Source organism: Barbus barbus (genome assembly GCF_936440315.1).
Source record: "Barbus barbus genome assembly, chromosome: 6".
NCBI lineage: Eukaryota > Metazoa > Chordata > Actinopteri > Cypriniformes > Cyprinidae > Barbus > Barbus barbus.
In genome coordinates this window covers 4,051,956-4,070,227 of record NC_136734.1, presented here as the reverse complement: position 1 = coordinate 4,070,227, position 18,272 = coordinate 4,051,956, and the positions used below count along the sequence as shown (strand labels likewise).

At 37.3% G+C, this 18,272-nt stretch overlaps 1 protein-coding gene across 1 annotated transcript; it reads left to right on the top strand.

Annotated features, from left to right (window-relative positions):
• The first annotated feature begins 15,362 nt into the window (after nucleotides 1–15,362).
• Nucleotides 15,363–17,126, top strand: LOC306871149 (uncharacterized protein). The gene is made up of 3 exons (XM_079418868.1): nucleotides 15,363–15,423; nucleotides 15,564–15,647; nucleotides 16,379–17,126. The coding sequence occupies exons 2-3, from the start codon at nucleotides 15,585–15,587 to the stop codon at nucleotides 16,763–16,765; spliced, it is 450 nt and encodes a 149-aa protein (XP_079274994.1). The 5' UTR covers nucleotides 15,363–15,423; nucleotides 15,564–15,584; the 3' UTR covers nucleotides 16,766–17,126.
• The last annotated feature ends 1,146 nt before the right edge of the window (nucleotides 17,127–18,272 follow it).

The window sequence follows — 18,272 nt, the reverse complement described above, 5'->3', positions numbered from 1 at the left end:
TCTGCTTCTGAGGTCTGTTGCAAGTCTCACATTAACCTTCAGTCTTATGTTTTCCTTCGCCATTTACTTAATTTACCTTGTTAAGAAACTGAGCACAAGGTGTATTTCTCCAGTCAAAATAAGGGTTTACTTAAGAACTACTGTATATAGTATCTTTGTAATTTTCATTCTTAAAGGCATTTATTTGCATACGTTAAAATACAATATCTAGCAAAAATCTTTGCATAATCTCACAACACCTATTAAAAAACAGATCATGCAGGCAATTATTATCTTTTTTGCATTGTGGCATTACGTAAATAGCAGTGTCTCCCTAAACAAAAACTACAATTATGTGTAGATTTTGCTTCTACATCTTGGTGGTATTTGTTGAAATGTCTTTAATTTGTGTTCATTTAAGTTGAATTTCAAATGACTGCTGTACAGTAATGGGAATGCTGCGATTGCATGAGATTGATTTGCTTTGACTTGTTTGTGCTCCAGCTGACTGTGTGCAGGCTGCAGTTGCTTCTGATCGTGTTCCTCTGCACTGCAGACTGGGCTTCAAACCCTGTAAGGACGGATCAGAGTGTGTGCTGTACAGTCATGTGTGTGACGGTGAGAATGACTGTCCTGATGGCTCTGATGAAGATGAATGTGCTGCTGTCTGCAGTATAGGTATGCTTTTATACATTTTTATTAGAGGACAATTTTTGGCCCACAAACTGATTTTCAGGGGCCTAGAATCTCCCTTATCAGACACACCCAATTCAGGTCTTGCAGTCTCTACTAATGAACTGATGAGTTGAATCAGGTGTGTTAGATGAGGGGAAACGTGCAGGACCAGTTTGAAAACCCCAGGAATAAAGAATAAACATTTAGGTCTAACTTTAAGATTTTAATTTGATTCAATTTGAATAGTATATTAAAACATTCCATTACACATTTTTAACAACATTTTCAACAACAAAAAAACTAAACCCTTTTAACAAACTAATAAACAATGTAATGCGTATTTGTCAGTTATACATCAATGAAACATGCAAGATTTCTGCACTCAAATATGGACAACTATTTGCATATATTTTATTCAAATAATAATTTTCAAAATGCATTTATTCAAATCAACAAATATGTTCATTGTGGAAACAATAAATTGATGCTCATATTAATTGAAGTTATGTTCTGATGACCATTTTTTAGATTTGGAAAGCAAATCTGCATATTGCCCAGATAGTAGTCTGACTGGTAAAAAATTTTTAGTTTTCAAAATACAAAAATATCGTATTTCCATCTGTTCTCAGGTCAGTTTCAGTGTGCACATGGTAAGAAGTGCATCGAGCAACGGCAGGTGTGTGACGGTGTGGCTCAGTGTCAGGATCGCTCGGATGAAGTCGACTGCTTCAAGCCAGAGGAGGGCTGTGGTCATCGCTGTGATAAAAACCGCTGCATCCCAGAATCCTTTGTCTGTGACGGAGAAGCAGACTGTGCAGACGGCAGCGATGAGGAAAGCTGTGGTAGGGATTTGAATTGGGTTAAAATGTAGTATTAATGGATTTTAACTAAAACAAAGTTAGTGCATACTACCTACTATTTTTCACATAATGGTATGTGAAACTGTTAAAATAGACATTTTCAAAAGTAGTGAGTTGAATTCAAGTAAATCGGGCTATTTTTTGTCATCGAGATGACTGGGAAAAATGACCTATTGTCTTGAATTAACCCTATGCTTGAGGGGAAAAAAGGTACAAAATCTGTCTGGGATGGTACCCTTTCAAAAGGTTCAAATGTACCATTTAGGTACTAATATGTACCATAATGGGTAAACGGCTAGGGTACGAAGTTTACCATTTAAGAAGTTTAATTTTTGATCTCGTTACATTGCAAACTTAAAGGTGCAGTGTGCAATGTTGTGTATACCCCTAAGTGAAAATGTCCAAATTGGGCCCAAAGTGGCAACCTGTGAAGCTCTGGTGAACTGCGTGCCCAAGAGGGTTAAGGCAGTGCTGGAAAATAATGGTGGCCACACAAAATATTGACATTTTGGGACCAATTTGGAAATTTTCACTTAGGGGTGTACTCACTTTTGTGGCCAGCGGTTTAGACATTAATGGCTGTGCATTGAGTTATTTTGAGGGGACAGCAAATTTACACTGTTATACAAGCTGTACACTCACTACTTTACATTGTAGCAAAGTGTCATTTCTTCAGTGTTGTCACATGAAAAGATAAAATATTTACAAAAATGTACTCACTTCTGTGAGATACTGTATGTCGGGGTAGAATCTGCGATCTCTGACCCAGTTCCTTTGCTGGCTTCCATGGCTGTAATATGCTGTGTTTTTCACCAACTGGCAACCCGGGGGAAATTGGCAGTGGACATCAATCAAAATATTCAGAGAAACTGGAGAAATCTCTGTGCGTAAGGGACAAGGCCTTTGTTGGATGCCTGTGATCTTCGGGCACTCAGGCGACACTATCACTCAGTGGCATGATTCTGTCATTTGACATTACTAAATGGGCCCAGGAATACTTCCAGAAATCACTGTCGGTAAACCCAATCTGCGGTGCCATCTGCAGATGCCAACTAAAGCTCTATCATGCAAAAAGAAAGCCATATGTGAACATGGTCCAGAAGCGACGTCGTGTCCTGTGGGCTAAAGAGGAGGGAGACCTTCCAGTGTGTTATCAGCGTTCAGTTCAAAAGCCAGCATCTCTGATGGTATGGGGGTGCATAAGGTATGGGCAGCTTGCATGTTTTGGAAGGGGCTATGAATGCTGAAATGTATATAAAGGTTTTAGAGCAACATATGCTCCCCTCCAGAAGACGTGCATTTCAGCAGGACAATGCAAAACCACATACTGCAGCTATTACAACCGCATCGCTTCATAGTAGAAGAGTCCGGGTGCTGAATTGGCCTGCCTGCAGTCCAGATCTTTCACCTATAGAGAACATTTGGCGCATTTTAACGAAAAATACATCAAAGACTACCACAAACTCTTTAGCAGCTGGAAACCTATATCAGGCAAGAATGGGACCAAATTCCAACACCAAAACTCCAGACACTCATAACCTCGATGCCCAGACGTCTTAAAACTGTTTTGAGAAGAGATGCTAAACCATGGTAAACATGCCATGTCCCAACTATTTTGAGACCTGAAGCAGGCATCAAATTTGAAATGAACTCATTTTGTGCATAAAATTGTAAATTTCTCAGTTTAAACATTTATCTGTTCTATTGTAAATAAAATATTGGCTCATGTGATTTGTAAGTCTTTTAGTTTTCATCTTATTCAAATTTTAAAAAACAGAGCAAAAGTTTTCAAAAACATGCCTTTAGTCTTAAAGTTTCCTCCTGTCTTCAGAGATCAGCCCTGATGAAGATGATGACAGCATCGAGGAGGAAGAGGAGGAAAAGACAACAGAGGATGAAGTCTCAGGAAAAGCTCCTGTAACTAAAGGACCTCTGCGCTGTTCATTCGGCTCCAAGTTATGTAGAGATGGGACAGACTGTGTACTCTATAATCACGTGTGTGACGGCGAGCATGACTGTAATGATGGGTCTGATGAAGACGAGTGCTCTGTGGAGTGTGAATCTGGTGAGGAAACCTCACTGCACACTGGCAGGCTCTCTCAACATGCACTTATATGCACTTGCTCTGGTGTTCACATGTTAATATTCCATTCATCTGTTCTCAGGTCAGTTTCAGTGTGCACATGGTAAGAAGTGCATCGAGCGACGGCAGGTGTGTGACGGTGTGGCTCAGTGTCAGGATCGCTCGGATGAAGTCGACTGCTTCAAGCCAGAGGAGGGCTGTGGTCATCGCTGTGATAAAAACCGTTGTGTCCCAGAATCCTTTGTCTGTGACGGAGAAGCAGACTGTGCAGACGGCAGTGATGAGGCCAGCCGTGGTAGGGGTTGTGGCTGTGAATAGAAATTAGATTTTTATTTTGTCCATTGCAATGTTGTTGTTATTAACTAAAACGATAAAAGTTAATTTGAAGCTGAAATATAATGGAAAAACTAAATGTAACAAAAAAAAATCAAATATTGCTAACTAATGAAATTTAAATGACCAAAACTGATATATTTAAAAAAAAAAAAAAAAATACAAATTATAACAATTACTGAAATTTGATTTGAATTCAAATTAAAATGGGAAATATAATACTATATTATATATGCTATAATATTTTGGGGGTTAATGGTATTTTGTCCATTACAATGTTGTTACCTAAAACCATTAAAATCATTCTCATTAATTGAAGAAAACATTTAATTAAAATATAAATGAAATTAAAATATGAATCTTTGATTTAAATATTTAAAAGAGAATTTGAAATATTGCCATGGCATTTTGCTGAAAATGTTTAAATTAATAAAACTGAAAACGTATAAAAATAACAGCACAATAACAGTTTCTAAAACATAAATTAGATTTAAAATGGAAAATATAATATTTATACTAGTATGTCCATTATGCATAATGCTTCTGCATGTCTGAGATCAGCTTTGCAATAGAGAGCAACAGCAAGGTTATGGAAGTAAAAATCAAAAACATTCAGTTTCTTCATAATGAAATCATAATGGAATGAGGCGTCCTGGCCTGCAGGTGAGGAGAGCTGCAGCAGTGCTGAATGGCGGTGCAACAGCGGTCAGTGTATTTCGGTCAGTATGCACTGTGATGGACATCCGGACCGCAGAGATCATTCAGACGAGGAGGACTGCGCTGAACCTCCGCCATGCAGCACGCAGCACCGTTGTCCGAAGAGCCAGGAGTGTCTGCTGGACGAGTGGATATGTGATGGAGAGATGGACTGCAAGGATGGCACAGATGAGCAGGTGCGCTAGGAAATCCATGCATTTAATGACCAAAAGCACATTACAAAATGATTAAAGTGTTTTGACCACCTTTCCCATGTGAGACAGAACTGTAAGGAGTCTCCAGCGCAGTGCGGTGAGTTCCAGTGGCCGTGTGCCTCTAACATGCAGTGCATTCCGAAAGCCTGGCGCTGTGACTGCTCTGAAGACTGCAGGGATGGAAGTGACGAATCTGGTTGTGAGTTAACAGTTTTGTCAAGCTGAACCTAGATAAGACCCCAGTGCAAGTTCATTTTCATTAAACATTAGTAATTATTTTAAAATCAACATGAAGTCAGAATTGACCCCGTTTACTGTTAATGCATATTCCTGTTCTTTTTTTGAACAATTAGTTTAACAATTCTCCAACCATCTGTCATACTTATTTTTTTATTTTTTATTATTTCCTTTAGTGTCCTCTTGGACTCAGAAATGTGTCATTACAGAAGGAAAAAGCGTTTTGTTTATTAGAACTGGGATGGGATTCTGATTAGCTATACTTTCAAGAATTCTGATTTAAAAATTAATTTTGAGCCACTCCACAGGAATAATTGGTGGGACATTTTGTATAGACTAAAATTAAGGAAATCTACAGTTAAAAAATTTGGGGTTGGTAAGATTTTTAATGTTTTTGAAAAGATTATTTTTCACCAAGGCTGCATTTATGTGAAAGTGAAAATCGTTATAAAACATGGAAATTGTTTTCTTTGTGAATATATTTTAAAATGTAATTTATTCCTGTGATGCAAAGCTGAATTTACTCCAGTCTTCAGTGTCTCATGATCCTTCAGGAAGCATCCTAATATACTGATTTGTAACATTTCTTATCAATAATTTTGTGAAAATTGATACATTTTCAGGATTCTTTGATTTAATAAGTTCAAAAGAGCAGCATTTGTTTTAAATGGAAATCTTTGGCAACAATGTAAAAGTCTGTTACTTTATATCAATTTAATGGATCCTTGCGGACTTTTTTTACAGACTCCGAAATTTTGAATGATAGTGTAACATCATTCAATCACCTCTGAAAACTCCAATTGCATAATGTTCATGTAAATAGCATTTCTGTCCACATTTAGCTGTTTTTCTGTATTCTGCCAATTATTCCTGTGGAATGACTCAAAATCCATTTATAAATGAGGATTCTTGACAAGTGTACCTTGTGTTTTGACAGGTCAGAGTGTGTCCTGTCCTCCTCATCTGTTCCAGTGTGGTAGTTCAGAGTGTGTGGACCCGTCTCAGCTCTGTGATGGAGTCACTAACTGTCTGGACGGTTCTGATGAGGGTGGGACCTGCCAGACAGACAAGTGCTCTGAACAGTCAAAGTGTGCACAGGACTGCCACAGCACACCCACAGGCACGGTATGATTTCCTCTTTGTTCATGTTAGAAAATGTCTGCTTTGAATATTAAAAACTACCAGTCTTAGAAATTGACTAATAATAACACCGTTATATTAACCTATACAGTTCAAAAGTTTGGGGATAAGATGTTCATAATGTTGTTGAGAAGTTTATTCTGCTCACCAAGGCTGCATTTATTAGGAAAAAGGTTTAAAAAAGTAATTGTGAAATATTACAATTTAAAACGACTTTTTTATTTTAATACATTTTGAAATGTATTATTGTGATGGTAAAGCTGCATTTTCAGCAGCGATTATTGTCTTAAGTGTCACATGATCCATCATAAATCATTCTAATATGTTGATTGGCTGCTCCAGAAACATTTATTATTATCAGTGTTGCTTAATGTTTTTGTGGAAATAGTGCATCCTTTTTTTCAGGAACAGCGTTTATATGAAATATAGATCTTTTGAAACATTATGAATGTCTTTACTGTCACTTTTAAATCTGTAAATCCTTGCTGAATAAAAGTAACTGGTTTGGGGAAAAATTATACAGACTCAACTTTTGAATGGTTGTGCATGTCAACAAGTTTAGGACTTTAGGTTTTGAAGGATCTACAGAATCATTTTTACAACCATTGACCACAGTCAGATGTTAATGTTACACTTAAGTTTTGAGAGATCCAAAAATACAAAAAATTGGAAAATTGTCAAGTGTTCCAAAGACAATACAACCCTAATCTAAGAATTTGTAGGATAGAAAAAAAAAAAATTCAATAAATTTGAATACTCTGCATGACCTCAATCTCAATGACTCTAAAAGGCAAAAATAAACAGCATTTTATCAATGTTGACCAGTTGGTGGCAGTAGCCACTATGTAAACATTATACAGTAGACGATGTAAAAAAGCTTAGTTTCTGTATAGTACTACAACAATATCAGATGCAGCTTCTCTCACTTTGTTGCTTGGCCCTTTTTATTAAGCAATTAATTAATGATCAGGTGCTTACCATTTTGTGCTTCCTGTCACCGCTTTTATCTTCCTATAGCGCTGTTGGTGCAGGATGGGCTACAAGCCTGTAGATGATGGTGTGGTGTGTGTTGATGCGGATGAGTGTGTGGACCGTCCAGACCTCTGTTCACACTACTGTAACAACACTCAGGGCTCATTTGAGTGCTCTTGTAGTCAAGGTTATGTTCTGGAACCTGATGGCCACAGTTGCAAAATCGCAGGTATATACATTACGAGCAAAAGCAAATATATATTTTTCATGTTGTAAAACATGGGCCATGTTATGGCATGCATATGGAGCAGTATACCCTATATTTTATAATAAAAAAAAAGCAATGATGTGTAACTTAGTGTAAGGCTGTGTGCATTATGCAACATGGTAGTATGCTACATTTAGTGTTATCTAAAAAGTAAATGTATTTAGAATTTCAAAGATTACATTTGTTACACTGCAAATTAAAGGTTAAGTGGGCTAGAATATTTCACGAGTGTTCAGATCACGAGTATGGCTTCAATTCACAATATAATGCAATTTCTAATACATTCATGCATTTCAAGGTACATCCATTCACCCCTCTTTACTCAAGCTGAGGCCGTAGTTGAAAGTTGTGCTTCTGTCTCAGGTGAGCCGTACCTGCTGGCGTCTGTGCAGTCTGAGGTCTTCCTGCTGGGTCTGAGGAGCTCCAGTCTGGACGTCCTTTTCTCGTCAGACAAGCATTTTGTCCTGTCACTTGACTACGACTGGCAGAAGCAGAGAGTGTACTGGATCAACCTCAACACTGACAACATAAAATGGTTGTCACTGGATCAGAAGAGCAAAGGAACCTTTATTAAAGGTCAGTGTTATTGTTAACTACAAGTACTGTACGCTACAAACAAACGCATACAAATACATACGTGTATGTATATTAAAGATGGAAATTTTTGGTAATTTAAATAAAAATAAGATGCAATATATATTACATAATTTAAATGTAAAAATTAATAAATTAGAAATGTTTCCTTGGCAACTAAATTAAAAATTTGTCAAAAGCACATACAAAATCACAATTTTTAACTAGAAATATAAACTTAAATGTATAAAATATCAAAATAAGTTAATTCAACTAAACCGAATTGAGCTGATTAATGACACTTGTTTTTTTTTTTTTTTTTTTTTTTTTTTTTTTAGAGCTGCCTTTTAGATTAAAATGGTGTTTTAGTCTTGATGAACTTTGCAGCATTAAGTTTCTTTCCTGTTTGTTACTCTAAAGCTGCTTTGAAACGGTCTTTATTTTATAAAGCACTAATATACAGGGGTGGCGCCAGAAAATTGAGAACAGGAGAAGGGGTGCTAGATCAATGAAAGGGGGAGCTGGGCAATTAATAGTAAATAAAACAAAACAAAAAAAAACGTGTTTTTGGTCATATGAATAATAAAATTGCTATATAGGCACATTTCAAATGTTTGAGGAGTGGGATGAGAAACTCAAGTGTATCGGATCAGCCAATATTGATGGAGGAGATATTAAGGTAGTGTATGTGTCCACCTCAGCATCTTAGAAAATGTCTAATAGGGCGAAACATTACATGATCTGCTAATCCGTTTACAGTTGCTTTCCTTATAGAATGTTTCTGGATCAACATTCCTGTCCATCAGTCTAATGTTAAAAGGATAGTTCACCCAGAAATGAAACTTCTGCCATTTACTCGCCCTCAAGTAGTTCCAAACCTGTATGAATGTCTTTGTTCTGCTGAACACAAAGGAAGATATTCTGAAGAATGTGGGGGAACCGAGCAGTTTTGAGGCACCATTGACTCCCATAGCAGGGAAAAAAATACTATGGAAGTCAATTGTGCCCCAAAACAGCCTGGTTACACAGCCCCCCCCCCCATTTTCATTTTGGGTGAGCTATCCCTTTAAGTACTGTCCACCCCTGGATAGATATGGGTCTTAAATGAAAAGGCACCGATTTAAAAATTTTTGAAACTTTTTTTAAAACCATTTTTCAGACATTTTCCCTTTCCATCTTACATAATTCCACAGCTCTTGCAGATGATGGAGACCCCCAGTCCATTCTCAGTGTCTGTATTCAATGATGAGGTCTACTGGTCTGATACCAAAAGAGGAACCATTCAGAGAGCTCACAAAATCACGGGCAAACTGCATCAAGTCCTGCTCAAACGTCCTGGACAGCCGTTCGGTTTGAAGGCAAGTATTCCTGAACACTGTGATCAGTAAAAAATTAAATCAAACCCCACAGATAATTGTAAGGTACAGGCTATATTTGCTTGCTTTGAAACATGCTTGTGTAAGATGTAAATCAGTAACTGGTGCTGGTGTGTATCTGCAGGTCATTCATGCACTCTTCCAAGTAGGCGTCCCTAACCCATGTGCTTCCCAGCACTGCTCTCACCTGTGTGTTTTATCCCCGGGGTTGAAGGCCGTGTGCAAGTGTCAGTCTCAGTTGCTGCTGGATGAAGATGGACAGACCTGCTCCAAACACAAAGACTCGTCCTTCCTTCTGTTTCTTTGTCCAGCTGCAGTCACACAGGTGTTGCTGTGAATGGCTTATGGTCAAAGCTAGATGTTTGAAGTCATTTATTCATTATTTGACTAATTCATAATAGTGCATTAGAGTCTGTCATTTATCTTAAGAATAGACTATGCCATGCTTAATCAAGAAATGACAATTCAAACCATTTTCTCTTTGATTCTAGCATAAGGTCAGAAATGGGATTAGGACCGTTTCTGTTTGAAAGCAGTGTTGTGGTGTTTCAGGACCAACAAAAGATAATCACAACAGTTTTTAAAATCACAATTTATTAAAATAATAGTAATACATGGTCTCTACAGCCCTGCTTGTTTAAGAATTAATGTTATTTTGACAGTTATAGAATGTAAAGTGTCCTTTTTACTATTTTTAATGCCTCGCAAGCATTGAGTCAGCATTAAATCAATTCTATTTTTTTATTTTTTATTTTTATTAGTCCCTAAAATACGCCTATTTGTTTTCTCAATCACGGATGTATGTCACAACACCACATTAGTTTCATTGCAACTTTAAACATTCGAGTCTCTGTGAGACATTCCACGTTGTTACAGATTGGTTAGTGTTGGTAACTGCAAAAATGTTTTGGACTAAATGCCACAGTTTTCCAGCAAAAATGTTTTATGAATTTGGGTTACATTCTAGCTGTATGAATTACAGATTTTGTAAATGGGGAAAAAATCTTGCGCACAGATACACACATTTTATAACTACACACATACAATAGTATACAGTAATTAAAAATAAGGACATAAGAAATACTTTCCAGAAATCCTTACAATTAAGCCATATTTTAAATATGCAAAGTCTTCTATGTGGGAGCGTAAGTGTAGTAGACTTTAAGACAATTTGTCCGTCTCAGATTTATTTACAGAACAGAGACAGCGACGTAGGCCTAAAGAACTGGCCTGAACATCGGCGTTTTGACCTTCCCAACATGAACAAACCAACCATGTTAGACTTAGTGCTGCGTGACCTCACCCTGTACGTGTCAGATGGCGGGCAGCCTGGCGTGGGGCTCTTCAAGATGAAGGACACTCCGCTGGTGCCTCGTGGGAAACAGCTCCAGCTACATAAGGACTCACTGCGCACGTTCTCAGTGGACTGGATCACCCTGAACGTGTACTGGAGCAGCGAGAAGTTGCCTGGTCTGCAGGTCACCTCACCGGACGGCACGCACACCAGTGTGATAATAAAGGACGGTGTCGGCGCTATTGAATCCATTGCTTTAGACCCACCCAGTGGACGCCTCTGCTTCTCAAACAAAGTCCAGGAAGGTCACAGGACCCAGGTGGAGTGTGCCTATATGAATGGACAGAACAGGACAGTGGTGTGGAGTAATTCAGTCCGGCCAACTTCACTGATCTTGACAGATGAAGGGAATAAACTGTATTGGGCTGACACTGGTATGTTTTATATACACTCATATGCTCACCAAAGCTGCATTTATTTGATTAAAAATACAGTAAAAACAGATACTGTAAAATATTAGAATTTAAAAATAACCGTTTTCTATTTGAAAACATTTTAAAATGTAATTTATTCCTGTGATGCAAAGCTGAATTTTCAGGATCATTACTTCAGTCTTCAGTGTCACATGATCCTTTAGAAATCATTCTAATATACTGATCTGCTGCGCAACAAACATTTCTTATCATCAATCTTGATTTACACAATATTCAGCACAACTGTTTTCATGATATACTACCATATGTAGTAATATAATGAACTTTTCTCTAGGTCTTGCAGTAATTGGTTCAGTTTCCGTAGATGGTTCTGGATACAAGGAAATAAAGACAGAGGGCGGCTTGATGGCGTTTGCCTTGGTTAACAAAGTTCTTGTTTGGATTACTAAAAAAGGTACTTTTGTATGGGGAAGATTTGTGCTCTTCTGTGGGGGGGAAACGGTTACCGAGTCATCATCTTAAAATGTTTTTTTTTTTTTTACCTAATCTGTCCATTGTTTAGATTCCTCTAAGTGTTGGTTCAGCAATGATGAGCATACAGGGAAGCTGTGGTTTGAAGTCGATGCTGACATTGTCAGTCTGAAAGCATTCGCAAAGTCAAGACAAAAAGGTGGGTAAATAATTATGTAATGTATTACGATTAAGAATTATGAAGCATTAATCTGTCCATTTTATATTTCAGGCACTAATCTCTGCTCTAATGGTAATGGAGGCTGCAGTCAGCTGTGTCTTGCGTTCCCCGGAGGAATGACGTGTCACTGTGCCCATAATCACCACCTTGTCAACAGCAGAGACTGCAGTCCGGACCCCCGCTGCCCTAGAGGCACCAAACCTTGCCTGAGTGAAGACATCTGTCTACCTCTGGAGCAGTTTTGCGACGGCATCGCCAACTGTCCAGATCATTCTGATGAGAACTGTGAGGAAACGTCAAATCCTAACCTTCTGGTTTAAATGTAATGTTTTAGGGAGGAATAAGTTAGCTTTACCATTTTTACTCGAATCAAATAATAAAAAATTGGAAAATTAAATTTTGCATAATGCAAATCGTAATGGTCCCAACAATAGGCTTGATTTTATTTCGGGACACTTTAGAGTTGCGTTTCTTTATGATGATAATCTTTTTGGTTTGTCTTGTTACTGTAATACATCATAAAAATATTAGAGCAAATAAAATGAATAAAAATAAATGAAAAGTGACCCAGAGATGATTTCATTAGATTCACTCAACATTAAACAGGATCCATATAATAACCATGTTCTTCTGTTTTAACTTCTAAGGTCTCCAGGATAAACAATATAAAAATGTCCGGATCAATCCTAAAGCGTTTCATCCAGGTGTGAGTGATGTCATACCAGAGAACGTGGAGTCGGAGGCGTGTGGCGCTACGCTGTGTAACAGCAACGGTAAATGCACAACCCAGAACGGAGTGACTGTGTGCGTCTGTGAGGCAGGTTACAGTGGAGAGCACTGCCAGGAACGTTCAAGCGGGCTCTCACAGGGGCCGCTTCTGTACGGAGTAGTTGGACTGTGTGCTGCTGTGGTTGTCCTGGGGGTCACCGTTGGCATCATTCAGAAGAAAAAAGCCACAAACCAGAGGTACACTGTAATCTGCTGACTTTCATTTACTTATGATGTTGAAAATCCTGTTTTTTTTTTTTATGACGATTAAACTGTTTGTGTTTAGGCAAGCAGCACGGACTGTGGATGTGCAGGAAACGGGCATGAAGGAACTAGAGAGAAGACGAGAGACGACATCAGCAAAATCTAATGGAAAAGACACTGAATTCTCAGAGGTATGAAATAAGAAAATGGTGATATTAAAGGAATAACTGACCCAAAATGAAATTTTGCAGAAAATGTACTCGCCCTCGGGCCATCCAAGACTAGTTTTTCTTCATCGGTTTGGAGAAATGTAGCATTACATGACTTGCTCACCAATGGATCCTCTGCAGTGAATGGGTGCCGCCAGAATGAGTCCAAAAGCTGACCACTGCAGAGGATCCACTGGTGAGAAAGTGAAATAATGCTACATTTCTCCAAATCTGTTCTGAAAAACTCATCTACATCTCCAATGGCCTGAGGGTGAGTAAATTTTCAGAAAGTTTTTATTTTTGGGTGAACTATTCCTTTAATTCCAAACCAATAAAAAGTGCTCATTAAAGATGGTGTAATATTTGCTGTGACGGTTTTGAAATGACTGATTTGACTTAAAATATTTTTTGTGTCTTTAGGAAAATGTGGTAACGTCTGTGGACTAGCTTCAACATCCCGGCAACATCTTGGTTTCTTTGAAATAAAGTCATGTTGCATTTTGAAAAGTCCAATTCAGTCTAGTTTGTGCAATTACCTTCTGTACCATCTGTAAACAAACGGTTTCATAATCATTATGAAACTTGCCAACTTAATGACGATGTCTTGGTTTACCACATGTACTGCAGAAACTGATTTTTCCACAGCACCGCATTGTATACCTGTAAAAATGAACGATTTAAAATCAATTTGAGAAACCTGTTGTGAAATGATGCTCTGGACCACAAACATTTGGGAAGAAAGTTAGAGGTGGGTACTTGGAAAACTTTGGACCAACCTACAATATGCATTAAAACTGTTTGTGGCATTGAGGTCATATTTTATACAAGAGTACAAATTGCAACACTAGAGAAGGTCTTTGGCATCAAGGTAACAATTCATAATCTGTCCATTTTTATACTATCTACTTTTTTAATTATACATATTTGGCCATTAAAATCAGTTTTCTAAAACAGGATGAAGAATCTCGTAAGTTATGCCGACCTATTAAGCATCACCCTTGGCTTCACCTTTTACATAAGGTGAGTTTCACAATAGATTAAATGTTATGTATTTAAAATTTAGATTAAATGCGTATTAAATATTACATTATGTAACTTGAGGACTAAAACATTTAAGGACACTGGCATTGTGTCACTGTAAAAAAACTTCATGACCTTTTAAGGCCAATTTACACCAAGGACGATTACTGTAACCTTAACTACAAAATTTGAATAACTGTTCTAAATGGGTGGTCACATTTAAAACAAGATCCGTTTGATCTTGTACAAAGAAGCCCATTTCCACTACCAAATTTAAATTTTTTTTTTTTTTTTTTTTTTTTTGCAATTATTTATACTTTACAGTTCTGACTTCTAAGAACTGTAAGATGTAAACGTTCAACTACAAGAAAGTCAGATTTGTTGAGAAACTTGATGCAAACAGAATTGCAAGAAAGATCAGAATAGTTTGTTGCAAATAACATTTAAAGGGATAGTTCACCCAAAAAAAAAAAAAAAAATCCTTTACTCTTTCATATAGTTCCAAACTTGTTTGACTAATTGTGTTTGTGTGTTCTGCAGAAGTCAAAGTCCGTGGGGTCCAGTGTTTGCACCCCACAGTATCGTTTTTGTTTTTCAGAAGAAAATAATAGTTTTGGAGTGATTTGAGGGTCAGTAAATGGACAAAATACTCATTCTTGGGTGGACTATATTCCGGGCCGTCGTGTGAGTTAGGGAGCAGGGCCCCCTCTGTCCATTTAATGATCGTGATCTCGGGCCCCCTTAAAGCACGGGACCTGGTGCGACCACACCAGTTACACCCCCAAAGGATGGCCCTGACTATACCTTTAAAGTATCTCTAGTTTTCTGTTTGTGGTTTTATTTCCAGTTTGTGTGCTCTGTTGATTTAAAAATAAAGCTTTGACTGGTTTCCTGCTGTGTTTTTGTCCTCTGACTGCAGTCTCTGCTGTAGGCCATTTCTGTCATGCTGTGGCTGGTCTGATCATGTTTACACCACTGTGATGATTAATGTGTTTTGTTATAAAAATATTTGAGGGTTTTAATTTAATTCATCTTCCCTCATAAGAGTTCACAATGTCTAGATTCAAAACAAACGATGGGTTGAGCCCCTGGGTGTGCTTTCAATTAAGCTCAGACAACCAAGTTGTGGTTAAATTTCTTGAAACATGATTACTGGAATTAACAAGTCAGTTTTTTTTTTTTTGCTAACCATCAGTATAGGTTTGACTTCCGTCTGCAACTGCAAACCATTTTGTGAAATTACAGAGAAAAGGAGCACAAACATATCAAAGATTTGACACCAAATGTAAATTATATAATGAGTTGTGTATAAATATGCAGTTCTGTTCCACTTTCAGCGCAAGACCACCGAACTTGGAATATTCTTGCATTTTTCTGAGGAGTTTGAAGAAGCAAGGTAATGTTTTACCAATTTATACTTTCATATCCAGAGCATGATTTTAAGCATTTTATTTATTTTTAGTAATGTGAACTAGTAATCTTATTACCGATTATTGATTGTTTTTATTAAGATTAACAATTTTCATTTTCTAACAGGGAAGAAACATTTAATAAAAGATGGATCGTTTGGGACTAGCACTGTTTGGTATATTTTTAGTGTCATTCACCGTTTCTAAACCGGTAAGAATATTATATATTTTAATATTTACATTCAGATTATGCATTCTCAAATTAAGCACGGTTACTTAAGTGAACTAGGTTATAAATAATACTGGTAACACTTTACAATTGTCATTTGTTAACATTAATGTATTAACTAACATGAACAAACAATGAACAGTACAGTATCTTTAATGTTAATAAAAATTAATTGTTTATGTTAGTTCACAGTGCAACTGATGTTACCCACAACTTGTGATTTTAACAATGCATTAGTAAATGCTGAAATTAGCATTAACTAAGATTAATAAATGCTGTAAAAGTATTGTGCATTCTTAGTTCGTTAACTAATGTTGTAAACTAATATGAACTAATGAACCTTACTGTAAAGTGTTTCTTTTATTGTTAATCCAGACTTTATTCTATTTATTGTGCCCATGTAAAACACTTTGAATTAGCTCCTTGAATGAAATGTGCGGTACAAAAAAAGTTGATCATTAGATGATTTACATGGATTACCAGTGGTTATTAGATCTAGCTACCACTGTAAACAGGTTTAAAACCCATCTAAAGATGTATTTAATAAAGCCTTTGCTACTTTATAATCATTTGGGGATTTATTTTTCATTTACTTATATTTTATCTGTATCTGACTGCACAGCAATTTGCTGCACTATTCACTAAGTGCTTTACAAATTAATTTTATTTTGCATTTGGAACCTGTTGATTATCTATTTTTCACCCTCTGACAGGTTAGCCTGTATCACCAGTTGACAGCATCCAGTTCTGAATCTTCTGAATCGAATGAGTCGAGCTCTTCAGAGGAGGCCACTGCACCGAAAACAACATTACAACCCATTAAACTGAACAGCCTGGGACCAGACAGTCTGCACCAAACCAACAACCCTACCGCACAACCAGGCCCCCCACAGACCACATTGGACCCTTCCCTCACAGTACAAGAGGTTGTGGAGTTCGACTTGAATATAAGCTTTGTTCCTCTTGATCCAGCTGTGCCAGTTTCTGGTGGGCCAGATGCCGAGAGGGTTGTGGCTCCAGATATCACCGCTCCAGAACAATGTTACACGATCCCGCTCACCAGTCCTGAGCCAAAACCTGCCAGAGGAGATAACATGTAATTAGCCAGTGTGCTGAATATTTGCTTGTCTATTCTCAAAAATGTGATGGTGTTGTGGCAGGGTTACCTTGGTAAGAGGTTGACCAACCTTGTATCATCACTGTTCTTCAGTAGCATTTTCAGTTGATTTTAATTATCTTCAGAAATACAGAATATAACTTTGAGCTATTGCATTTGTTAAAATGCTGTCTTTTTATTTAGTTTTGATTATCGTTATTAGATGAAACAGTATTTCTTAAGAAATATGAATAAAGCAAATGTTAGACAAGTTTTTCAGGAACTTTGCAAATTCAAAAAGTAATAAACATGCAAAATAATATTCCATTCATTTCATATTAATAAAACACAGAATGATGTATTTTACATGGGGTTTGCTGCCACATTTTGAAAATGACCCTTGGTATCATTAATATACCATTATATTTTTTTTATATTTTGAATTTATTTTATTTTTCTATTTTAATTAACACATTTGTTGTTTTTTCAAATTTTTATTCGTTTTAGTTATTTTAATAGTTTTAAGCAAAAATTAGAAATGTTCATCATGCCCCCCCCCAGTTTCTGGTTACATGTGTTACTGATGTATAGGCTTATTCCTGTGGCTGAAGTTGGCTACATGTAACTGTGCAATACGTAGTAAAAATGCTTTCTGTGAACAAGTCCTTAAACACTCAGCTGGAGAAACATTTACACACAATGCATTTTTCTTTGAAAATTGGAAAAAAAGCAGAATGAAAGGTCTCCAGATGCTTTTTTTAAAAGTTTAATTTTAGTACCGCAAATTTAGTACGCTGTCAAGCACATAAAGAAGCGAATACAAGCGCAACTGTCAAACACGACTGTTTAGCACACGTTTAAGAGTATGAGAAGCCAAACTCATCGAAAGTAGGATGAAACAGTGCAACTCTTTAATACCACGCCGTGTTGTCCAACTTTTGGTGTGTTTGGCTTCCCATATAAAAGCAGTGCTGGAGATGGTGCAGCAAAAACGCTGTGTGTGTGAACGGCCCCTTTAACACTGCTTGTGGTTTCTCAGGCAGCTCACACTCGGAGGCATCGGACAGGGGGTAATAGTGGAACTGAGTAAGGGCCCTTGGCAGGGGCATAATGAAATGCTGATTAATATGATTGATGAGGTGTTGTGTTGTGAGGGGCCCACCCCCGTGGTTGTGTGACCAGGGCCCAACATTTGGTGCTACGCCCCTGCTCACAACATCATCTTGTTCACTCAGATACCGCATACTACAGATTTCAACCGCTTAACAACAACTGCTAGTTCACTGTAAGAGCTGACCATAGCCGTTAGAAAGTATAAATCCATCCCTTTTTTCAGAAACCCCAGGCGTTCTCATTTGGTTACCATATTGCGTGGATGTATCTGAATTACAGAAGCAGAACAGCACCGTAAAGACAATATTTGATCCTTCAACTATTTGCATACAAATCAGTGTTTATGATTATAAGACATTGAAATAACCCGATAATAAGTACCAGTAATATATTAAATA